The sequence below is a fragment of the Simochromis diagramma genome, unplaced genomic scaffold, assembly GCF_900408965.1.
Source record: "Simochromis diagramma unplaced genomic scaffold, fSimDia1.1 OVJJ01000596.1, whole genome shotgun sequence".
Classification (NCBI taxonomy): Eukaryota; Metazoa; Chordata; class Actinopteri; order Cichliformes; family Cichlidae; genus Simochromis; species Simochromis diagramma.
In genome coordinates, this window is record NW_024387245.1 from 11,426,240 (window position 1) to 11,451,598 (window position 25,359).

A 25,359-nucleotide genomic window follows, 5' to 3' on the forward strand; every position below is an offset into this window, starting at 1 on the left:
CAAAATTGGATTTTAATGGCAAATTGTATTTTATTTTTTTCTGGGGCTCAAACAAGCTTCCAAACTTGTTACACTTGCTCTCGCTGTCAGTGCAATATGAAGATTTCAGTATGTGAGAGCTTAAATATAAAGAGCTCTTCAGTAAAGTGAAAAATACAAAACCATTGCAGCTCTCAGTAGACACGGCAGTTCAAATCAACCATAAATGTTAACTTAAGAATTGTTAATCTTTGCAAACCCCAAGCAAACCTCTCAGTAAAAATAAAAGAATTCTTTTTAAAGCATGTGCAGTATCATTCAATACTTTGCTGTCTGTAGCAGTATATCCCTGATGATCTGCGACTTTGAAATAAGCTAAGCCATGTGCAGCCCATCAGCATATTGACTGCACGTAGTATGACAAGAGTTGATGGATACCCAAGGTGTGTGCACCAGAAGTGCTGGAGGTGTCCCGTTTCAGGCAGCTTACATTAGCCATGCTGTCCTCACTTCAAACACATGCAGACTGTTTGTAACGCGCCGCAGATGCATGCTGACAGGCAGAGGCAAACTAGCAGTGACATTAAAGGATACGCAGACTTCTCACATTTCTTAAATTTCTCTCTTTTTTTTTCATTTTGATAACTGTAAAATGTTCTCAGCTGTTGGCTGCGCTCAGCCACCTCATCATGTTACATAGGAATAGGGAGAGGAAAGAGCACATTTGATATTTGATCTGTTTGTGAGTCTGGGTAATGAAATATTTTGTGGTGCTGTCACTGTGGCTGTTTGGTATTTTGCATCTTAAAATGCATTTCTCATCTCTTTGAAGCTTTGCTGTGAGGCAGAGTAGCAGCGTGCGAGACGTTCCCTTGGCAGAGTTGTGATTGCCTCGCTAGCTAGCTGGAGAAGCTGTCTGTCACCTTTTGAAAAGTTCAGTACAAGGACATGGGAAATCAATGAGCTATCTGAGATCCCTCCCCCACCACCACTCCAGAGAGAAGCCATGTGTGTGTTTGTGTGTGCGTATGCATGATGGAAATTGGGGGTTAGGCTTCTAAAAAACGCACACGCGCGTATCGGATAGGACATCTTATCGAATAAATCTGAGATGGAAAAATGTAAATCGCGCCTGCTGCAGCAATATGCCAAGGCTGTGACGAGCAAAGAGATCATTGATTTTTAGAAATGAAATTCCACATCATTTCCTGATACCATAAAAGAAGGTGGTAAAATTACATAGTTGCTGTGTGTGGGACTGAACGGCAGTGCAATTATTATTGTGTTTATCCAGGAAAAAAATTCATTTGAATAAAATGAAAAAAAAAATCAATTTATATCTCTGTAATTGTGCAGCACTGCATGAAGACACACTAGTTAAATGTAAAATTATAATTTACCTTTCTATATGTGGAGTAGCCAGGATTCACCAGCCTGTTGGTCTCACTCTCTATACTCTCACATTCTTACAAAAGTCTCATAACAAGCACTGACAGTATAAAGACACCTCTGTCAACTTATCTTTTTTTTTGCTTTTTGCTTCCCAGGGGTTAGTCTGCTAATTCCTGCAGGGGCTATTCCTCAGGGCAGAGTGTATGAGATGTATGTGACAGTTCACAGGAAGGACAACATGAGGTATGCGACGACGCCCCAGAACCTTATTTGCTGCTGTCAACCGCTCCGTGTCACACATACATACTGAGAGTGCCATCAGATTGTGGCTAAATATTGTATGTATGCTATCCCTGTGCGCCTCCAGGCCCTCGGTGGAAGATGGCCAAACGGTGCTCAGCCCCATGGTGAGCTGCGGACCCCCGGGGACCCTGTTGACTCGTCCGGTCATCATCACCATGCATCACTGTGCCGTGTGCGATGGCCAGCAGGACTGGCTGATCCAGCTCAAAAGCCAGTCGCCGCAGAATCAGTGGGAGGTGAGATGTGAGATTCACAGAGAAATTTGTGCTACAGTAGACTGTATCTATCGACTGCGCTCGAATTTCGAAAATGGGCTTCTGACGGTCGCACGCACACAAGAATTGAAATTATGTGTTTACAAGCGAATCTCTGCTCAGTGTGTCAGCGAGCAGTGAAAAAGAAAAGATGCTGTGAGAAATAAATCCATGATATGGCATGGGAGAACTGATAGGATGGAGGAGGTGAAAGGGATCAACGTCCCCTGTGTTGTTTGTCCAACTTATAGTAGTACTCAAAGTAAACCCCTGTTGCACCTAGGAGCTGAAATAGTACATCTCTAATAGCAGGGAATGGACTGGGACTGTTTTCTTGCCCAGGCTGTTTCCTTGTACCTTTATAACGGCAGGTTTTTCATCAGGTGTGAACATGTATGGGGGTTTTTCTGTTCATGTTGCTTTTTTTCAAGTCTTCCCTTTTGCTGTTTTTGTCACACACACTGATGCAGAAATGGACCAATTACCAAGGGATCATTTGCAGAGAAACTTGAAACAAATCTGCTTGTTAGGAGGGAACTTTGTTAGAAATGTGCCAGGTGGTCAGCTTACCTCCAAAACATATCTCTCAGCACCTCACCTGACGTGGCCGACCTTCTTGCGGGCAGCTATCAGCATCTTTTTCTTAGCTGTCAAAAGAAAAAAAAGTCTTCCTTCCTTGTGGTTTTTAATTAACTTTCTACTCAAACCTTTTTAAAGAGAAAGGCTCCCTTAAAGATAAAAGCATTTAATAAAGGTTAGCAGGAGCAGGGCGCAGTACAGGAAGCATAATGAAAGGCAATGCTTTAGTGATACGTAACACGACTCCAGTCTATCCAGGCTTATTGCATAAATGATAAGATGATAATCAAAATGCACATTACTCTCAGGAAGGCCATGTCCAAATATATAGCATCAGTCTATACCCAATAATAAGGCCTTCTGTCAGATCATCATTAAAAAGTGACTTAAATAATGTAATTTTCAGCAAGCCCTTGCATAATTTTCTCTTGCTGATGCGATGGCATTACTTACAGAGCCGAGGAAAAACTGCCCAACTGGCCCCCACATGCCTTCGTGACATTGATGAATTACTTGGACACAACCAATAAAGCTCAGTGTAAACTGAGGATTTTTAAAGAAGAAATGATTCCTGATTACATCTCCGTATGCCACAAACGCAGATGGTAATATGTGATGTGACGGCGGCTTCCTTCGTATGAGTTTCCTTTTCCCTCTGAGGCCAGCCTCGGCGCTGCATGAGTGAAATATTGCTTTATATGACATGCTCTGTCAAAATGTGTTTTCATCACTGCAGTGGATACAGGAGAGATGAGCTCCTCCAAAGGAGTTTTTCACGGATATTTATATTGAGAATAATCAGTTCCGTTGGCGTCTGGGAGCCCGCAGCCCTCCCCAGTTGATGCACGCACGCACACACCGATTCACACACAATCTCATGGTGTTGTGATGATGATGAAGATGGCGTGTCATATAATGAGGAACATGTGGGGATTTCTGCTTCAGTAACTCTCCTACTTAAAATCCTCCCACGTCTACATGGGAGGGGGGAAAAAGCCAGCTGATGAATTTTTGACTAAATTAACGTTTGTATGTTTGTATGTTTAATTGTTTCTGCCTGCACACAGTACTACATATGAAGCAGGGCCACTTTTTCACTGTGCGTTCCAATTATCCCCCAATAAGGATCCCTAGTGCCATCCCACAGGAGCAGTTAAGAGTCTAATGATCTGCCATAATACTGCTGTTAAACGGCCTAGCTCACAATAAAATGCTGTAATTCCTCTTCTGTCTCTCATAATAGGCTGAATTAATACCAGTGTGCCACTCTGTGAGAGTGTTTGGATTAGAGCGAGAACGACGGAGAGACGGAGAGACGGAGAGAAAGAATAAGCGAGATGAAGAGAGATGAAGAGAGGGTTAAAGAAAAAGAGGGAGAGTCGCAGGAGGCTCCTCAGACCTTGCAATCCTAATGAAAGAGAAATGTGTCCTGGCATTGGTGTCGTTACAGGGGTCAACTGCAAATAGTCGGGATACTTATGCTTCCATTTTCCGCGTGAGACAGTCTCAAATATTAGTAATACACACACACACTAACTGTTACTTCCAGAGTACACGGCTTCTGTGAAAAGGTCAGGACATTAATTGTGCTTTCTACATTAAAATGCAATTTAAATTCATTCTGTTTCAGTTAAATGTGACTGAGCACATTTCTGTGTGGCAAAAAAGCAACACATGTACAAGTTTAGCTATTAATTACCCAGTGGCAAAGATTTCATGTAAAAATATGTGGTTTTCACTAATTAGCCAATCCAATTTAACGTTTACAAATCCACACTTGAGGCTTTTAAATACACTCTTTTAAATACACAGACTCACTGCTGTAGGCCAGTTAATATATGCATAACTCCACGCAATATACTATACAGTAACTCTGTAGTCTAGCGGTTAACAATAACATGTAAAAGATCACACAGTAGTTCAAGACCAGGAGGAGACACAAATCCCAGGAAGGGCTGTAACAGGAAGTGCATCCACAAGAAAAATCTGTGGTGACCCTTTAATAAAGAGGCAGCTGAAAGAAAAAGAAGACACTGTACCGATTATTTATCTAATCGGTTTCAAATGTGGAATTCAGCAAACAAGCTGTGACATTTTCTATTCTTTTGATAAAATTGCTGCATGTTTTCCAGTTTTTCTGCAGATGTACAAATAATGCAAGAATATGGTTCTCACATAGGTTTCCCTGGACAACATGCATTAAACCGTTTACAGTTGCTGTTCTCCTGAAAGCCCCTTTGCAACCCTCCTCTGTACCGTCACCTCCTTTTCATGCTGTGTTTGAAGTAATCGGGGGGGATGTTTGTTGAGGAATTATTTCAACCACTGGATGCATTTCAGAGGCTTTACTCTTGATTTATATGCTTTTGACTGAGTAAGTCAAATTTATGACTTCAAAACTTCATCTGAGCTTCTTCATTTCACGTGAAAGAAAATAATTCAAATTACGTCAATCTTATATTTTGCTCCAGTGGTCCAATGACAATTGTAGCTACACAGTGCTGTGCAGGTCGAGGGATTTATCCCTCTCATAGCACTGTAGGCTCAGGCATTCAACATTCTTCCTTTGCCAATGTATTCCCCAGTTCAGTGAATTTCATATATTTGATCCATGATGCATGTCCTCTGTGTAGCTCTGTCATGCTGGCACGCCCTGTCATGTGCGTGTATATATACATATGCATATATATATAAACAGAACTGTGACATCTATAGCACTTTCTACACTGCAACATGGACACAATTTTAAGGTTTATGCGCAAATGCAAACGCAGCACTGCAGGCTACTTGGGGTTTAATATCTTGAATTATCCAAGGACACTTCAGCATTGTATGCAGGAGTTGGGGATTAAACCACCGACCACAATCAGCCCTATGCCATTAAAAACAACAAGGTTTTTGGGAGGTCATGGGTAACCATTGAGCAGTGTGCAGGTCCATCTATGAAATGTAACTGAAATGAGAAGCATTACCTGTGCAAATGATTTAAGAAAAAGCAACTTCAGAGTACTAAAGTCGACTTCTAAATAGTTGAACATGCACAATTTTACACTAAAATCATTCATAAATGCAAGTCTTGCTTACTTTATGTAAAGAAAAATTATATTTTCCGCCTTTCTCATCAGCCATCACGAAAATGTCTGCAGTTTTCAAATGGCTAATGGGCTCGATCAAAAAAGTAATCAAAAGAGAGCATACATGCCAGTTTTGGTACTTGTATCTATCTGTGAACATTTTTGCTGTAATGTGAAGTTATCTGCTTCACGAAACAGATCAATACAACCAAATAGAAATGACAGCTGTAGCAGTATTGTGCGAGCTATAGTTTGGTCTTACTTAACAGCAAATGGAGATATGTAGGGAAAATTGGATATGGCATATTTTGCTCTAGTCAAAAATCGTATTAACCATGCCCCACTTCTATTTTTTGCTTGATACATACATAACAAAACCCAGGTTTATTCTTCAACATTCCTCTTTTTTCCCCTTTCTCCTTGTCCACGCTCTAGGATATAGTGGTAGTAGGAGAAGAGAATTTCACCACACCTTGCTATATCCAAATGGATGACGAGGCTTGCCACATCCTGACAGAGACGCTGGGCACCTACTGCCTCGTGGGTCAATCTCTCAGCGCTGCCACCACTAAGCGCCTCAAACTAGCCATCTTTGGCCCCGTCACCTGCCCAGCCATGGAGTATCACATCAGAGTCTACTGCCTGGACGACACACAGGACGCACTCAAGGTAAATGCGCAGCACGCTGTACTGAATGTGTGCATAGCCTTTGTCTCATTATTTGTATCACTGAAATGAATATAATTGTGATTTTTTTTTTCCCACTGTAACTGAATTGTTTATGCGCAAGCACAGCCAGCAGATGATGTGTGGGAGGCAGAATGAGAAATCTTTGTGTTGGTGTGTCACAATAAGGAGATACAAGCGCTTGTATTTGAATAACGTAGCTGCTGCAACAACACAAAATAAGCCACATATATCCCTCCTTCTCTACTGTTGTCTCATCACCTCAATTCTGTTTAATACCTTCATGCGCCTGCATGAAGGAAAGATAAGGAAGGATTATTGTACTGAGGAGGGATATTGAACACAGTTATTAAGTTTGGGAATGAGTAATGAGAAGTGATAGTGATCCTGCTGCAAGGACACAGAAGTTGATTTCAGGTTTGCATGTCTAGATTTAAGTTTGTAAAGCCCTGCGGATGATTATAACGTAATATTTTATTAAAAAATAATCATTTGTAAATGTACTTGTGAGAATTCCCCAGAGACTATTATCACAGGAATACAGCAGCAGTTTGTCTGCTTTTCAACTGGTATAAAGAAGAAGCTTTTTGAGGTCGGTATAGATGGTGTCCTTGCTAATCAAGCTTGCTTTTGTTTATTTAGGAAGTCCTTCAAATGGAGAAGCAGATGGGTGGGAAACTGTTGGATGAACCAAAGACTCTCATCTTTAAGGACAGCACCCACAACCTGAGGCTTTCCATCCATGATGTTCCCCACACATTATGGAAGAGCAAACTGCTAGCCAAGTACCAGGTAAACTGCTCATTTTACTCCTTTTTCAGTAAAAGGCCATGCACAGTGTGCCACATGGTTTCTCCCACCGATGTAACTCCTCTACACTTTCCACTTCTCTGCAGGAGCTTTCCTTTCAGCAGGTGTGGAGCGGCTCACAAAGGAACCTCCACTGCTGCTTTACCCTGGAGCGCTTCTCTTCCAGCACGGTGGACCTGACCTGCAAAATATGTGTGCGCCAAGTGGAAGGAGAAGGACAGATTTTTCAGCTGGACACTACACTGTCGGAGGTAGCGTTTGATACTTGGAGTAAACATCCCCCCCTGCCCCTGCAGGTGGATGCTGGGCCAGTGGAGGAGTTGAAGCAGCAGGCAGTGATGCAAGGCATCAGCACCACTGACTTGTCAGAGGGAGATTGGAGATTTTGGAGCCTAAAAATAACAATAAATTGGGTGGGGACGGTGTATGACACGAGGAGAGTGAAGCATGTAAATGTGTAGGACAGTCAGGCTCAAGTTGGATGCCAGACCTTTAAGTATAACAAATTAAATACCATCTGATTTCATTATATTCACATAAAAGAGCACTACGCGACTAGCACTACAGGCTGAGGAAAAATGCTTGTATTTGATTTTGTAATGAACTGTTTCCCTCCTAATGCTTTCACTTGATTTATAAAGGCTTAAAGTAATTATTCACCTTGACTGGATACGGGGCACAGCCTTCGAAATTAACCTCAAACCTCAAAGGTCTGTGCGACTTTTGTGCTCTGCTTTCACATGAATTTTGCATCTAGAGCTGTTTTGACTCTTCCCCTCCACCTCGCCCTCATTGTCCTTCCACCGAGCCAGACGCTCGGAATGAATTTAACCTCGTTTCCATTTCCTCTTCCCGCTTTTTGCAACGTTCACAAAAACTGGCAAGGTGTGAGACAGGGGAGTTTCAACCATGCCGCCTACATAGAGTCTTGCTTATGACAAGAGAGGAGCACAGGAGGGTATAATAAGCCTGCCCCCCCCCCAGTCATGCTGCACTTGCTTTACAAAGGCCATCTGGCTAGGAGAATAGAGCTTGAGGGATGGAGGAGCACTCATGCTTTGTGCTCAGTAATGAGATAAATTACAGTACATACAGTGCAGAGCTGTGTTACTGCCTGGCCTTGGTTCATTTGTCTCTGGGTCTTGATCTGGTTTCTGTAGCCAGACATCCAGTGCTTAATCCTCCAGATGCAGTATATTTAAAAGAAAATCACTCAGCTTGCATCAGTAAATGGATGGCGACGCAACGAAGGGTTTTCAATTTTTTTATGGCACCTGGAAAAAGAAATTTCCTGTGCTACAAATCCATTTGAACTACATTATGTTTCATTTTGTGAGGTGTTGAATTATGTCCAGGCAGTCTGCAAACTAGGGGGAAAAAAGCCACAGCTACAGTCTGTGTCTCTGCTTTAATCCCTCTCATTCTCTCTTTACAGGATTCCCAGAGTATTGACACATCCCTGCTGGATCCTGCCAGCAACATCACGACACTGGTAGGGCCAAATGCCTTTCGCATCCCTGTTTCTATCCGTCAGAAGCTGTGCGGCAGCCTGGACGCACCGCAGACCAGAGGCAATGACTGGAGGATGTTGGCCCACAAACTCAATCTTGACAGGTGGGTTGACAAACAATGAAAAAGGTGAAATGGTGACTTACATTTAGGACCTCTGGGATCACAGTCTGGCCACAGAAACATGCTTTACTTTAAAGTTAAATAGTTTAAACAAAACTATTTTTCTGTTAATATAGACGACTAAAATGAAATATATTAGAATTTGTTTTAAAAAAGTAATTATTCATTTATCCATCCAGCAGGCCAGCCATCTGTACATCTTATATATTACATATTATGTATTGAATCATAGCTAACGAGAGGAGATGACCCATAAGCCTTTTATATATTACATTATGCATTCGTTCATATTACTAGAGGTTGTTGTTTAGTCATACAGGTTTAATTACTGATCTGTGGTCTCACTTGGAAAACATTTAAGTGTCACTTTTCAGCCTGCAAGATTAATGTTTTGAACAGGCATAGTTTTGATTTATTAACCTAACTAAACAACCAGTGAACACATACATAATGAACAGAACATAAACCGCAGCTCCAGGTTTAAAGGTTTTTTTTCTCCTACTGGGACCCAGACTGTCCACTGAAACACAAGTATTAGAAATATCAGATGCAACTTTAAAATAGCCACACTGATAATGTTCATCGATTGGTTTAAAAAACCAGTTATCAACATATTTATTTGTCATTTCACAGCTTGGGCCTTTTGTCATGAAGGTTGTGTGTTTTCCTTGTGGCTGCATGGGATCCCTTGGGTTAATTAATGATTCTACATTGTCCTTAGATGCATATGTGAGCATGAATCGTCTGAGTTGCTGTGTTAGTTGCTGTGATGGGACTGGCCAACTGTCTGCAGTGTACCGCACCCCTCACCCAATGTGTCCTAGGATAGGGTCTAAGTGGCTCTAACACCTAAATAGCTTCTAACTACAGTTTAATTAACTGTCAATTTTCTGTTTATTCATAGTGGTTTTTATAGCGTGGTACCAGTAAAGAAAGAACGGCTGTTTTTTCATTAGAAGTAAACATTAAGAGTCCATGGGGAGTCAAACTGTTGATAAGTGATCTATTTTTAATTTGATTGTGAGTGATCTGTGGGAATGTGACTCATTCTGATAAACATCAGAGCTGAGGAAAGATGAAAAAAACAATGGAGACAGAGTGACGTTCCTCTTTTTAAAACATCATCCCCGTGTCTTTGATAGTCTTCTGTTTGTGATGGACGTACAATGCGCACCCATTTTTAAGGTCCCAGCTCAGCAGGGCAGCCTTATCACAGACAGCAGCTGCAGATTGACGAGACCACTGGCAGACTTTGGCATGAAGGACAAAGGGTGAAGGCGAGAGACTCGAATGAATGAATGAATATATATATATATATATATATATATAATTTAAAGCCAAAGCAAAAGTCATTAAAAGAAAACAAAGCGATCATTAGTTCTGCATAGACTGCAAATACATTTAAGGATGTATATCAGTGCTCACTTTGCTTTCCTCTCATGCCCACAGTATCTCATTACTGAGCAGAAAGGTTACTGTGTATAGAAGGAAAAAGTAGAAAGTAAAAATTAAAGTATTTGATGATGAAAAGATTATTGCAGCACACCAGCGAGTTTTTTATTACTAATAAGCAAACTCATTCCTCTCTATTAACCATTTATCTGCTTTTCTAACCTACCTCTCTCTGGTTTCACATGATCACTCTTTTAGGTATCTTAACTACTTTGCCACCAAATCCAGCCCCACTGGAGTGATCCTGGACTTGTGGGAGGCCCAGCATTTTCCTGACGGCAACCTCAGTCGCCTTGCCCAAGTACTGGAGGAGATGGGACGCCATGACAGCCTTGTTCCCGCGGTGACTGAACACTGACATCTGCCTGCCAGGGACAAGTGACATTCCAGGGAGGAAGAAGACACAAAGTGAATATGAAAAGAGGGTGGACCCCCTCAAACACACCCCACACACACCCCAAAAAACAACAACAACAAAAAAAAAAAAGCAGGAAAAGTCATTCTCGATGACAAATGCACGCACACACACTCACAGAAGCTGCCTGTGTGTACACTCAAAGAAGTAAGGAGATAGTCACAGCCAGGTCTACCCTGCCATGACCCAGTTAAATATTGGCAACAAAGGTTGTGAAAACTTGGAGAGTAAACAAGAATCTCTGCCAGTCATTTTCAGGCTGTTTCTCTCCTCGTTCTTTCTCTCTCTCTCTCCCTCTCTTGTAAGAATGATTTGATATTTTTGGCTATGGTTTCCTTGGAAACATGTTTCCGGTTTATTCGGATGGACTGTGCAGATGTGGATGATGCCCTCACAACAGTGACACGCGCTAAAGAGGTCAATGGATCAAAGGAGGAAGATCGGCGAAAGAACGTCTCATTCTCCAAAAATCAGTCTCCATGGCAACTCCATGGAAAAGTATGTGTTCTGTGACAACATAGTATTTAATGATATGCCTATTTATACATGTCTTTTTTGTATCTTATGCTGTCTGTTACTGAACCGTATTTCGTTTCTTCTTTCATTGCGTTTGACTGTATTACAGCGCCACCTGGTGGACACCTGGCGCTGTAACTATTCTTTCTGTCGGCCACATTTATAACACAGAGGGAACTCAACGATCATAATCATTACACCGTTTTTTAAGTGTTGTTATAACTGCTATTAATACTTTTAGTCATGTTATGTATAATTATTGCTTTTCTATTATGGGTGATATTTTTGAGTTGCATTGGTGATTATTTTGCTTTTTCTTTTCTTTTGTTTTTAGCAGGATCATTTGGCTAACTACATATCTCTACATATCGTATATCCTGTTAACAAAAGGATATGGGAAATTAGCCAGACTGAAAAAAAAAAAAGTCACGAGTGATGCAAATTTGTGTGACGTTCATGATGATGTCGCGTTCACATAAGATACCAGGCAGAGCGAAGAGGGAGATGGTGCAGAAAGGGAAATCAAACCAGTATATTTTTGTAGGACCAGTCCAACTGAAAACAACTGCTTTTTACCAAATACCTGACATGTAAGGTTTAATACAGAGGGTGATCATCTAAATATTGTCTCAATCAACCGACGTTCATGCGTACTTTTGGAGGATAAGAGATTTTAACTCAGACAACGATGTTTGTACATTCACTACAGAAGCCATCAATATCACGATGACACTGATTCTGTGCATAAAAATGATCTGTAAATGTGACATTCCTTTGATGGAGCAGCAGTTGCGCCCATACAAGTGTTCTTGGTTGGTTTTGTTTTTTTGAATGGCAGTTGTCCCAGTTTTCTTGAAGCCGTCTATGCAAACTTTGCATCCCTTTGAAACAATCTCTACATTCTCAGTGGGCTAGCCTTTGCATTCCCTAGTTGTTCTTCAGCTTCATGATTAATATTGTGTATAGTGAGAATGTAGCCTGTCTGTTTCTTGCACTCATGATGTTCCTCGCAACGGCTTGCATTTCATCTGTCAAGTTATTGTACAAACTGTAAGAAAGAATTTTTAAGACTAATAATAAATTATATTTATATGCAACATTGAAAATGGAGTGCGACCATTTGACTTGTGAGACTGTGTTAAAAAAAAAAAACCTTATGGGCTTTCAAGATATATTTTTCAAATATTTTTTTAATAGGGAATGTTCTGCAGATCCACTCATACACCATCATTACTTACATATGTACAGATTAAATAAGGCACGTGCTACAGTGGCAGAGTGGATGAGACATATATATATATATATGTATAGACACTGATCAAAAATGCATTTTACCATCCAACAAGGCAATAATACATAGATTTCAGATCAGCTTCATATGGATGAAAAAGAAACGTGACCAGAAAGATGAGACGATGCAGGATAGCAAAGCCCAGATCTAAAAAGAGGTTGTATGTGTATATATATATATATATATATATACACATACATACACACACAAATGTATAAATATATATATAAATACATACAAGGGTTATAAAGAATCATCTGGTCTCAAAAGGCATCCTGTACATTTTAAACTAAAAGGCTAAATATGGACGGATGGTATATATCCATACGATAGTCAAACTACAAAAACAACCACATGAACCTCACAAATTGTCTCTGTTGTCTCCGGCTGTTGAATTAAAGCACAATGAAATCAGAAATCAGATGATTCTTTTTTGATTCACCTTGAGTGTGTGTGTGTGTGTATGCATGTATATTTGTTTGTTTAATATATCTATATATATATTAATCATGTTTCTGTTTGTTCAGCAATAATAATAATAATAATAATAATAATAATAATGGTATGAATCCACATCTTCTACACTGAGGTCAATGGATGACTATCATCGTCATAAGTCCACTGTTATATCACAGCATGCAGCGGCTGACTCAGAAAAAAACAAAACAGCAAAACACACACACAAAGCAGCTTTGACAGTACAAAAGACTGCCCGTAGAATACTGCTATATGGCTTTAGAGGAGCAGCGCAAGAGCATCCTCCAGATTTTAGTCCTGCAAGGCCCCCTGAACAGTCTGGAACCAGAAACCACTTAGCTTTCACAGAAAGCACAGTCTGAACACTGAGGGAGAGGCACCTCAGACAATGGTAGAGCAGATGTCCCCTGATATAATAAATTTTTTGGTATATATCATTATTCTGGCCCTACGGTGACCATTATCTCTATCACTCATCCTCCCTGTCAGTTATATTTGTTCTATTATTCACAGTCTCTCTTTTTTTTCTTCCCTTTCTTCTGGCCAGCTTGAGTGGCCTGTGCCAGTGGTAATGATGAGACTCTGGGAGATGATATCTTTTCTGTGGACTCTCTGTCACAGTTTGATATCTTGGGACTCTAACATCTTCGCAAGAGTCTTCTTCACCCTTAGGGCTGTGAGACGACAAGTTGGATTGTGAGCCCAGCACTCCGACATGAGTTTCCCCATCTGTCGTAGACACTAAAGACACACACGACCATATGCATAAGAATACAAGTACATTTTAGGCAAATGGTTTAATCCATGATTACTAATTATTTATGGGCATGCAAAAACATGTTTAGCAAAAATGTACATTACATCCACCGAGACCTACAAGGTCAACCTATAACTTAGAAACAGGGCTGTACTTTTTTTTTTTTTTTAAAGGGAATAGCGTTGTGTTTATGTGCAAAGTGCAGGCTTTTTATTATTTGCCAAGCTGAAACCCATTTTAATATACTTGATATCATTTTGAGTATAATTATTTTTTTTATTTATGTGGATATAATAAATGGGTAGCATTTAATAATAAATATCAATTAGAAAAAGCGGTTATAATCAATAACTGTAATGCACATAACACAGTAATAATAATAAAAAAGGTGATATTAAGAAACCCCATATATCATTCCCTGTATGCTCACTCTATATGTTGTAGAAATAACATAGTTTAAAAAGGCCAATGTAGAATCACTTCAAAGGTGAAAGTATGAAATGCTATTTTAAATCCTTATACAAAGCTTTCTATATTTTGACAATACACACCACACTTCATCATAGTTTCTAAGTTATAAGCCTTTTTCTCAATTTCCGACCAATAAATCATAAACTTGACCTTGAATGACCTTTGTGGATGATCTACACTGCTACAAAGTTTCATCAGAATCCATTCAAGACATTTCGAGTCATCATGTTTACAGACAGGAAGAATGATACGCATGCAAGCACTACTACAAACATAACCTCCTTGGCAGAGGAAATAATTTTACTGATAAAGTTTTACAGGTAAACTGTAAACTAAAGAATACTCTGGAAAAGTCTATGATTAACAGCTGTTGTGCCTAATAACAGCTGTTTCAATGCATCATTTCTCTCATACTATGAGGCAGAAATCTCCACTTAGAATGCAGATTAATGCATATTTACATGGATTTATTTTAATGTAAGTAACCATGTTGATGTAATGACGTTCACACATAAACGCCATTAAGTTTAAGTTTTAAAAATGGATAAAGATAAGAGTACCTCATCATTGCTCCATCGATTAGCAAATGAAGGTCTTTGTTTTTTTATGCAAACCACTTCTCTCATGTCCTCATATGAAGGATCGGACGGGACGAGGTCATAATAGGGAAGCTGATGTTCCTCCACAATACCTGGAGTTATAATGAAAGAAAATGTCCATTAATTATCATTAATAAAATATTAAGACACTTCAAGTCAAAATAAACACATCTTCCTCACCTCCAGAGATGCATCGTCGGGCCATCTCCCAGATAATAAGGCCAAAACTATACATGTCAGCTGTTATAAAAGACTGGAAGTGGCTCCTGTTGAGGGTCTCATCCAGTACTTCAGGTGGCATGTAGCGCTTTGTTCCAACGCGTAGGTTAGGAGGGATATCTACTTCATTGGTGTCACTGAAACAGGGAGGAAAAAAGGAACGAGTCAAAGAATTTTTAGCATCGTCCAGTATTCCCCTTAATTAAAATAAACGCTCAAAAGACTCAAAATGTCTTGTGTACCTATTAAACTTGACAGCCAGACCGAGGTCTGCAATACAGCAGGATCCATTCTTTTTAACCAAGATGTTTTTGCTCTTCAGGTCTCTGTGTGCAATAGCTGGTTTGCCCTGTGTGCCGTAGATCTCAGTGTGGAGATGACAAAGGCCTGATATGGAGGAATACGAAAGCTTCAGAAGAGCCTTGACGTCTAAGGTGTTGGACTTGAGGTAGTCGTATAAAGAGCCATTCTCGTGGTAGTCTGTAATTAAGTACAGCTGAGTCCACGAGCCGGTTCCTTTGATGTCGGCTGCAATGAATCCTGGGGATTAGATAGCTGGTGTGAGGGGATTAAAATATACACACAGAAATCAATGCGCATGGTTTCATTCACTTTTGGGGACATTGCACCAACTTCTGCTCAGTCACTGAACATCCATTTGTGTGTGTAACTTCCAAAACAATCAAACATAGTGCCAGACAACGTGGAGGTGGAAGTAGGAACCATGCACTGTATTTTTTCTTTCTAGTTCTCATTTTCCATTTGTTTGTCAGCTATTACCTCTGCTTTTGATATGCAACACCCAGTGTATCGCTATATCTCCCTGGAGACATGTTGAAAAAATGTGTATCTTTACAGATATTTCATATTTGTTTTGTCTTTGTCTATGACAGCTTGCTGTTCAGACTTTAATTGCTACACTTGTTAACAATGAGTTCTGAGAAACCAAACACTCCTTTCCTATAAATCTAGAGATTTCAAAGTCTGACCCGCATGCAACTGGTATCCACAGTTAATGTCAGAGTGTGGAAGCAGAACAAAATGAGACCTTTTTAGTTTTAAATCTAAATCGTCTTAAAATTAACATAGAAATCAAATGTTAATAAACCTGAAAAACCTATAAAACCTACATAAATATAAATATAGCCCTTTGAGCAGATGCATAAATACTAAATGTGCAACCATCAATCATTCCCGGGCTTTTGACATTGGCACTCAGTTATCAAAACTTCCAGAGCCCTCTGAAACTCCAGAAATTAGTCGTTAACCCCAGAGGCTAAGTCAGCAGTCCAGTCAATGAGTTCCCAGAAGAGCCTAAACCAGGGGTGTCAAATGTAAGGCCTGGGGGCCAGAATTGGCTTGAGACACTCCAATCCAGCCCTCTATATTGGAATGACAGCATAAATTTTAGACTTTTACCTGAATTTTCAAAAGTTTTACAGCTTTTCCTTCTGATAAAGTCCTCACCCGTGGCTATTCATACCATACCAAAGTAATGAAGTAATAAAAAGCAAATAAATACCAGAAGAGATCATATTTTATCACTCACTACTGCAGAAATTTCTGTTTTTTTAACAATAAATCCACATAAAAAAAAAGAAAGAAAAGAAAATATGATTATACAATAACTATTAAAGTAATTTTACACATTTGCCAAAGAGTCATGCTGACAGATTCCTTTCATTCATTACAGCAGCATTCCTCTAACATGTGAAAGAACTGTGGAGATTTTTCTTTTTTTTTCTTATATTACTATTCGTTGACATGATCTTGAACAGTTTAGGTCCTTACTAGGCCAAGAGATATGTATTTAAGACTGATGATAAAAATGGTATGGAGATTCAGACTGAAGTAGATGCTTTGTTGGAGCGCCAAAGACGGGACAACAACTTGTCTGTTCCTATAAGGTTGATCCTGAAATTGCTGCCATGAGGCCTCTAAATCAGATGGCGTGGATGATGACAGCAGCTACAGCAGCTTCATCTCCTATGTAGAAATCTACAACTACAACATCTACGATCTCCTGGAGGAAAGATGCAATCAAGCCCACATCATGTATGTGGCTGGTTGTCTGGCTCAGGCCCCTCTTGATGCAAAAGGCAAGAATGTTCTCCAGGATAAGAACCAGATAAGTGTCAGGCAGCTGTGCCTGGTGGACTTGGCATGAAGTGAGCGACCTGGCAGGACAGGAGCAGAAGGCACTAGTATACCTGAAGCAGGTAATATAAATCAGTCTTTGCTGAATCTGAGGACATGCATCAAGATACTTCGAGAAAAACAAATGTGTGGCACAAACAAGATGGTCCCCTATCAAAACTCCAAAATAACCCGCCAAAAAAACAACTTTGATAGCAATGGAAATGTTAGAATGGTCGTCTGTGGAAGTCACGTGGTACGCCCGCCCAAGATGGCAACAGATGGGGGTGCCAGGGCTCCATGGGACACCAACTTGGAATAGGAAATTACTTTTGGAACTGTCGATCCTTTTATGCATTTGCATATAATTGCATATCAAACTTGGACTTTAGGTTTCCTTTTGGTATTAGTTATTTTATGGCCTTATTCCTGTATTCATGGACGTACCATTTGGAAGTTCATCTTTTTCTTCTTAAATTAACTTTCATACATTTAATACAGCAACTGACTGTTCTTTCTTGGATTTTTGTCTTTACCATTACATTTGCAACATTAACACATTCCGCAGAGTAACTACTTTCCTGACCTAAACTGACCTCTGAGAAGAAAAATAAAAGCAAACCTTAATTGTGCTGATTGCAACCGCTGCTCACTGTTAACTAAGTGCATTCATTCTTTTACACTCACTTCGCAGTTTTCAGGACCTTACCCAGTATGTTGTCGTGTCTCATCAGGAAGGTCTGATAGATTTCAGTCTCTCTGAACCAGCTTTCTTCCTCAGTGGTGAAGAAGACTTTGACAGCCACTCTCTCTCCTCTCCACTTGCCCATCCAGACTTCTCCATATCGTCCTTTTCCAATCTGCTTAACCATCTGAATCTGCTTGGCGATGGTGCGCTGCACCTGGAAACAAATTATTGAAACAACAAAACAAAATAAATTCCATTTTTACAAAGACAAGTCTCTTTAAAATCCCTTTTTTTCATTATAAATATAGAAAAACTTCCTTCTGAGCATCTTGCTCTGTTTAAGTTTTATACGAGCGAACAGGTTGATGTAATTCAGATATTTTACTGCACTAAAAATCATTGTGTGACATTTTCTTCCGCATATTCTGCATATATTTACAAACAATGGAGTGACACAGTGATTATTTTATCACAGTTAATCTCAGCTTGAGGTGAAGCAGAGGTGTAGAGAGTTTTGCTTACCAGTAGAGGGAGTCCTGACCCAGAGCCAGACCCAATGCTACGGGAATGCTCTATCAAGTCTTTCAGAGATTCCCCAGGGGGAATGTAGGTCTCATCCTGCTCCAGATCGATACTGTAGCGTGGCCGTGACTCCTGCCGTTTATATCTGGCGCAGAAAGTTTGCTGAGTGAACATCCAGAGGTGTGAAAGTGTTTAAATTATGTGTGTATGAGACGACCTTCTTACCTTAGGTAACAAAATACGAGGATGATGCCAAGGATGATGCTGCAAACTGTGACTGAAATTAAGAGAGCCATGTACTGGATACTGTGGTAATCTAAAAATGTAATGATGAGACGATATAAATTAGAGTTTTTAATTTTTTTTAATTTAGCGATTTTGAAACAAACAAAAAATAAAATCCTGGTCTGGTCAAGATGGAAAGTCAACAGAACAACTACTGATAAATGGAGGTGACAGTCAGTTGTTCATGGGCGTCATTCCAAATATCTCTCATTGGCAGGGACAAGTTTTCCCCCTTCCATCTCTCTATTTCTTCCCTGCACCCCCTTTTCCTACTGCCTTATCGATCACATCCCGCTCCCAAATCTCACATATCAGATGTCACACGGACATCTACAGAAACCCCAGAGGTCTGAAGCAGCTCTGGGGCTCTAGACTTTCTGCACTGTCAATCAGAAGCACAGAAACACGAATGGCTGAACAGTGATACTTCATGGTGGGGAAGAAAATAACACACACAAACACAATAAGAATTAGTGGAGAAAGAACTTCTTATAAGGTCACTGCAAATTAACTGATGATAAGTAATGTTTCAAATGAACCTACATTTAAAGGAAAACATAATGGAATAAATTACTACCATAACTGTCCATTGTTACTGTTTAAAAACTGACTTCATCCTCAGACGTGAGAGCAGCGCTTGCTGTTTTCTTGTGCTAATCTTTCACTTGGTGATAAAGCTGCGTTTGCAACTTTTCTGGCCCATTGAGATTTTGTTCTATCCTATCCTCAGATCATAGTAAGAACTGTTCCTTGTTATTAAAACGTATAAGAATGAACCTCAAACTACGAAAAAAAGAGTCAAATAACAAAACAGCAGAGGTAGCTTGAATGTATAAAAAATACACATAGGTTAGTGTATGTGCCAGAGGGAGAGAGAAGGTGTGTGTATGTGTGTGTTAGTTAGTGGGTTGTGGCATGACAGATGGACAGATATCTCACATCCGTCCTGAGGCAAGAAACTCAAGCAGGCCCTGGGGAGAGGCTGTCCTTTTCATTAGAGGGTGAGAGAACAAGCCAAATCTGCAGGCTCCGTTTCATCTCTCTCTCCTTCTCTCTCTCTGTCTCTCTGCATGTGCCACTTCACTCCAGCACCACACTGTGGTTTGTAACAGCTTAAACTGTCACTACCCATCACCAACCCAGCGTGGCCTAAAAGAGCCAGTTTTGAAAGCCACTCACACTTTAAAGAGGGGCAGGATTTCATTATGTGAAAAAAAAAAATGTGTGAAAGAGTGGATGTGTGTGTGTGTGTTTGTCTTACTTGATGTCATCAGTGGAGGAAGGGTGGGACGCAAGTCTCTGTTGCAGAAGTCTTGATCCGTGCAACACTCGAGAGCTCTCCTTGAACGTGCGTTCCACGTGTCCTTTCATGTACACAAACAAAATGTCAGAACTGTGCATGTCTATGTAACACTAATGAGAGGAGGCTAGTTAGCATTTTGTAATATAACAAAAGCTCTTCTACTGTGTATAAAGTAAACACAATGGTCTGGACAATTCTTATTTAAATGGGTCTCATCAACAGCTTCAGTAAGTCAAGTAAAGCTTATAAAGGTTTAAAAAGATTTCACGGGTGACACACGCACATTCACATGCAGCATTCACATGCAGCAGACTTACTCTGCATTGAAACTCAGAGCCAGCCAGTCCCAGGCAACCTGCAGTGAGTACAGCAACCCCCCCCTCCTCCTCCTCCACCATAGTGAAGCAGTAACCATCAGTCCTACAAAGAATATGCACACAATTTCACCATCACAGAAATCCAAATAAATATTTAGATTTGAAGATCATTTTTATTGACTGTCAGCATGTTAGTCGCGTGTCTAATCTAGTGGCATGAGTAATTGTGACAATACCAGGAATACACTAGCACATTTATGAATGTTTTGAATGTGAAAGAGCCCTGACTTCAGTTCAGGAGATGAGGCTTGAGGTGAGGACGATGAGGATGAAATGGAAATGAGGAAGGACAGAGAGCGGTGGTGATCGTGGCCGCTGTATTCATGGCAGGGCAACATGGTGGCTTCCACAAATTAACGTCTATATATTTTTAATGGATTCATTCTAAGCTTATGAGAATCCATCAATTTGTAGGAAGATGTAATTACACACTAAATGATGTATATTTATGAGTACATTTTTTACCTTTAAATATAGTCAAAAAATTGAAATGAAGTAATAATGACACAAAACAAATAGATAGCAAAGATGACAAATAGTACATTCATATCCTTATATTTTAAATAACTGCATCTAAGCACATATAGACCTTGTACCACTAAGTATTAAAATGTAATCTCTGAAACAAAACAAAGAAACAAAGAAACAAACAACTGAACTGGATAATGAGAGTAGAAATAAGCTGTGCCTCACGAAGCTTCAGGGGTTTCAGAAGAATGGAGCTGAATTAAAACATTTGTGTGCTTCTGATCTAATCACGCAATTATGAGTCTTTTGGCTAATTACACCGGGTAAATGTTTGCGTTGTCTTTTAATGGGCTTAGTACAGTGTTTTTTAATAGTTTGTATGTGTCTGTTTTGTGAGCGTGCAAGTGTGTAGTCCAGCATACATGCAAGTGTTGTTGACCGAGTCTTCAGGGCAGTGATGGTAGCAGTGGCACCAAAGCATGTTCTGAGCTAAAACTGTGGCTGCGCTGCTGCTCTCCTCCACCCTTCGATCCGATGCCCCCTTCCCCCCGTTCTTCAGGAGCATAGTGTCCAACATATTAGCTGTACAGTGAAGACACAGGAGACAGAGAACTTTAGTACACTGCACCTCAGGAAAATCAGTGATCAGTGATCAATAATAATAACACATCCCCTTTTTCAAAGCCTGTCAATTGTCTTCCTAGCTTAGCATTGTTTGGAGTTTAACAGTGTGCTGCTGAAAGAAACCCTGCTGTTCTGAATTTAACTCCAAGTGGTCAGAGTTTAGCAGAGCTGATCAAGGAAACAAGTGAAAACATAATATGAAGTATGTGGATCTATTGCATCTCCCACCTCACTGATCAACGGACCGATTTGCAAACTTCATAAACTCATATTCACAGTAGAACACATAACATTGATAACATATCAAGTGTTTAAACAGAGGCATTTTAATATTTCATGAAAAATATTAGCTCTATTTTAAATTGTTGGCAGCAACGTGCCTCAAAAAAGTTGGGATAAGGGAGGAAAAGACTGAAAAAAGGAAGCGGTACTAAAAGGAAACAGCTGGGGAAGAGTTTTCAGAAACAAAGGGGAGAGGTTTAGCAACCTGCAAACAAACTGTGTCTATAAATTGCAGAACAATTTAGGAATAATGTTCTGTAATGCAAAATTGTTTAATTGACTTTGAATATATCATGATCTACAGTACATAATAGCATCAAAATTTCAAAGAATCTGGAAAAAGCTCTGTGTGCAAGGGACAAAGCTGGAAATCAGTATTTTTAGCTTTGTCAGAAAATCAGTATTCGATGTTCCTCTCATCCTCACCGAACTCAAAACAAGCATGGCTCTGTCATGGACATCAGAAGCACCAGAACCAGACCAGAAATCTTTGTCTGTGAACACAGTTCAGCTTGCCAGCCACAAATGCAGGTTAAATCTTTATCACGCTAAGAAGCAGCCACAAATGAGCAAGATCCAGAAAGGCTGCTGTCCTCTCTGGCCTGAAACTGGAAAACTATTCTGTGGTCCGACCAATCAAAATTTGAAATCCTTTTTTGGAAAACATGGATGCCATTGCCCTTGTGGATTAAAGAAGAGAGGGACCATCCAGCTTGTTGTCAGCGTTCCTTTCAAAACCTTGCATCTCTGATTGGTTCCGGCACATCCGGAAAGGTACCTTGAATGCTAAAAGGTATATACAGTTTTTAGAGGAACATATATTCTTCTATCCAGATTACATCTTTGCAGGGAAGGACTTCCATATCCTTAACTGCCCTGCCTGTAATCCGGACCTTTCACCAACTAAAAACATTTGGAGTACCATGAAACAGAAAATATGACAAAGAACAGCCAGGACTGTTGAGAAGCTAGAATCCTATATCAGACCAGAATGAGACAACATTCCTCAGTCCAGCAGCCTGCCTCCCACAGACTGTTCTTAAAAGAAAAGGGAATCTACACAGTGGTAAACACGGCCCCACCTTTTATGAGATGTGTTGCATGACCTGATATTCTTCTTGAAATGGTACATTTTCTCAGTTTAAACATTTGATAGGTTCTGATTGTTTAAGGCCTTTTTATGTGAGGTTTGGATGGATGGATGGATGGATGGATGGATGGATTGCCCTGACCTGACCTGACTGTGTGCTACACAAAAGGAAAAGAGTTATTTAATTGTTTTTAGACTGTGAATAATGCCAGATATATGACCTGTAATCATACATTGTAAAATGAATAAAACACATGTGTAACAAATATTTGGGCTAAAAAAGAATGCAAGCTGAAATCTCCAAAAGAAGTATAATTATTTAAACCGGTATGACACACTATAATAACCCTGCTCATTGGTATAGAAACATTTTTCAATTAAAAGTAACTGTGCAGCTTATGTGCTTTTTTCACTCTTACTGTAAAGTAGCTGAAGCTGCATAAAGTCTTCCAGTGTAAAATCAGTCATGACAGCAGATAATCCCCAAAGACCACTGTGGTCAAAGAGCGGAACAGCATTGTGCCACACTAGATGGATGTCTTTCTCTTGCTCTCTGTCCGATTCTCACTTTTCCTTTTACCTTCACATTATTTTCCTTGTATGTATGTGTGTATATATATATATATATATATATATATTTAAAAAAATTAACCTGTTTAACAGATTATACACAGCGAAGCCAAAGTCAAGGCTTTCAAGACATCAAGAATGCCCATTTCCATGTTAGCGCTGTGTCAGTCAAATCCAAGAAAAGTTTCCCCCTGATAGATGCAACAAGATCTAAAGGGCAGAAACAGCCAGAAAGCCAACCAGGCATCAAAAGGGAGACATGATTAATCCTCCAGAGGAGTACGTGATGAAAAGGCTAAATCAGATTGCAATACCAAATACAGTGACTATTCTTTAAGTGGGACTGTGTCCTTTCACTCTGTGTTGCTGTTTCTGTCAGAGGGGAAGTTTGTGGAGGTGTTCAGATCCTCCCTCACAGTGGCCTTGGTCTCTCTATCACATCTGTTTTGCAAATATTCAAAACAAGGACACAAGAATGGAATGTTTCACGAGTCTGTAAGGAACTTTCTGTCTTGAAGAGCTCCGATTCACTTAATCTTTTGCTAAACAAGGTGCACGTTGTACCATGACAGCACTTAACTGCAATGACATAAACACAAAAATGAGCATTACGTAGAGCAGCACATGGATTACATATTTTCTAAACAGTTCATTTGGGTACGAACAGATTAGTCTCAAACAATTTGTACTTATAAATAAACTTGCTTGATTACACATATTGTTTGACATGAAGGCAATAAGTTTTATAGCTTGCTGTACAAAGTATGCAGATTCTATCGTATCCGCCAGTTCATTGACTGATGGACCAATATATAATTCCAATTAAACAAATGTTGGGAGGCTGTGTAAAATTTTTAAACAATGATCTGCAAGCTCTATAAACTCACATTTTATTCACAGTAGAACACAGAAAATGTATCAAGTGTTTAAACTGAGACATTGTGGTATCTCATTAAAAATATAGTTAGGTTGCTGCCATCAATTTGAAATTGAGGATATAGATAAGGCCGAAAATCACTATTGGATGGGCCCTCAACCTCACTACAATACAAACTGTCTGTTATGGAAGTCATAATGAAGGTATTTATCCAACAAGTTTTAAAGCCTGCTGTACATATGAGTAATTTTACTGTCACTGATGTTCAACAAATTACTAAAAAGCCTCAATGATGGGAAGAAAAAAATCAAAGAGAAACTACCTCTCTTAAATTAAAGACAGGAAAATAACCAAGATGTGACATTTTCTTCACACTGACTCTCACATAATGTGTCAAATGCATTCTCCCAATTAGGTGGTCTAGCTGCAGAATGTCTCATCCCTCTCTCTCTTACATCTCACTGTCAATACCACCTTTCATCATTTCCTGCTGTTTCCAGCCTTTCAGCATCCCAACTTCCATCTGCAGACCCTGGAGGTTTATTTATTTACCCATTATCGCCTCATTATTTGTATTTGCAGGAGAGTGGCATCAAATTCTACTAATATTCTGTGTCCTATAACTTAATGTGACTGGAAATCACATTAAGTTTGATTCATTACTATAAACTACTACACCAGTGCACTGTCACCCATGTATGCACATATATATACTGAGCACATTTCGTTTCGTTTCCTCCTTATATTTACTCTCGTCTTGGAGATGCATAAGCTTACATGGACCCTCACACAAACTTGCATTGTCAGCGACGTAGCACGCTGAAGGTCACCCAGAAACCTGATCTGCATCCCTCACACATTCCACAGGCAGCTCCTCTGTCTCTGACACAATATTACACACACACACACCCTCTGAGCAAGCGAAGTGTAATTATGGTGAATTACTCCAGCTGGAGAACCTTCAGTCACAGCTCATCACCATCAGTGGCACTGTAAATGCGAGCGCTTCCACACTGGATTGAACTTTTCCAAACATGTCTGCATTATTGACGGTAGTTTATCTGCCACCTTTATGACCATGTTTCTCATTTCTGTTCATTTCTGAAGGCTGTGACTGAGCAATATTGGCCTTGTTTGTGACACAACCTCCTTCCTCTTTTATAGTGCTAAGCGAAGCATGACTATGACCTCTGTAACAACCTTATAATGGCAGCAATGACAAATGGGAGC

General features: G+C 39.9%; 2 protein-coding genes across 6 annotated transcripts in view; one reads left to right on the plus strand and one right to left on the minus strand.

Annotated features, from left to right (window-relative positions):
- Positions 1-10,664, plus strand: part of unc5c (unc-5 netrin receptor C) — a 122,318-nt gene extending 111,654 nt beyond the window's left edge. For all 3 annotated transcript variants that reach the window (XM_040000237.1, XM_040000238.1, XM_040000239.1), the window contains 7 exons: positions 1,527-1,614; positions 1,739-1,910; positions 6,017-6,250; positions 6,911-7,060; positions 7,165-7,329; positions 8,514-8,692; positions 10,361-10,664. In XM_040000237.1, coding sequence (XP_039856171.1) covers positions 1,527-1,614; positions 1,739-1,910; positions 6,017-6,250; positions 6,911-7,060; positions 7,165-7,329; positions 8,514-8,692; positions 10,361-10,520 — 1,148 coding nt within the window. In that variant the 3' untranslated portion in view covers positions 10,521-10,664. The remainder of the gene's footprint in view (positions 1-1,526; positions 1,615-1,738; positions 1,911-6,016; positions 6,251-6,910; positions 7,061-7,164; positions 7,330-8,513; positions 8,693-10,360) is intronic.
- Positions 10,665-11,836: 1,172 nt separating this feature from the next.
- bmpr1bb (bone morphogenetic protein receptor, type IBb) overlaps positions 11,837-25,359 on the minus strand; it is a 59,950-nt gene continuing 46,427 nt past the window's right edge. For all 3 annotated transcript variants that reach the window (XM_040000244.1, XM_040000245.1, XM_040000246.1), the window contains 10 exons: positions 21,109-21,268; positions 20,159-20,261; positions 19,800-19,902; positions 18,479-18,569; positions 18,254-18,398; positions 17,753-17,945; positions 15,150-15,447; positions 14,869-15,044; positions 14,650-14,780; positions 11,837-13,602 (listed from right to left, as the gene is read on the minus strand). In XM_040000244.1, coding sequence (XP_039856178.1) covers positions 13,477-13,602; positions 14,650-14,780; positions 14,869-15,044; positions 15,150-15,447; positions 17,753-17,945; positions 18,254-18,398; positions 18,479-18,569; positions 19,800-19,902; positions 20,159-20,261; positions 21,109-21,268 — 1,526 coding nt within the window. In that variant the 3' untranslated portion in view covers positions 11,837-13,476. The remainder of the gene's footprint in view (positions 13,603-14,649; positions 14,781-14,868; positions 15,045-15,149; positions 15,448-17,752; positions 17,946-18,253; positions 18,399-18,478; positions 18,570-19,799; positions 19,903-20,158; positions 20,262-21,108; positions 21,269-25,359) is intronic.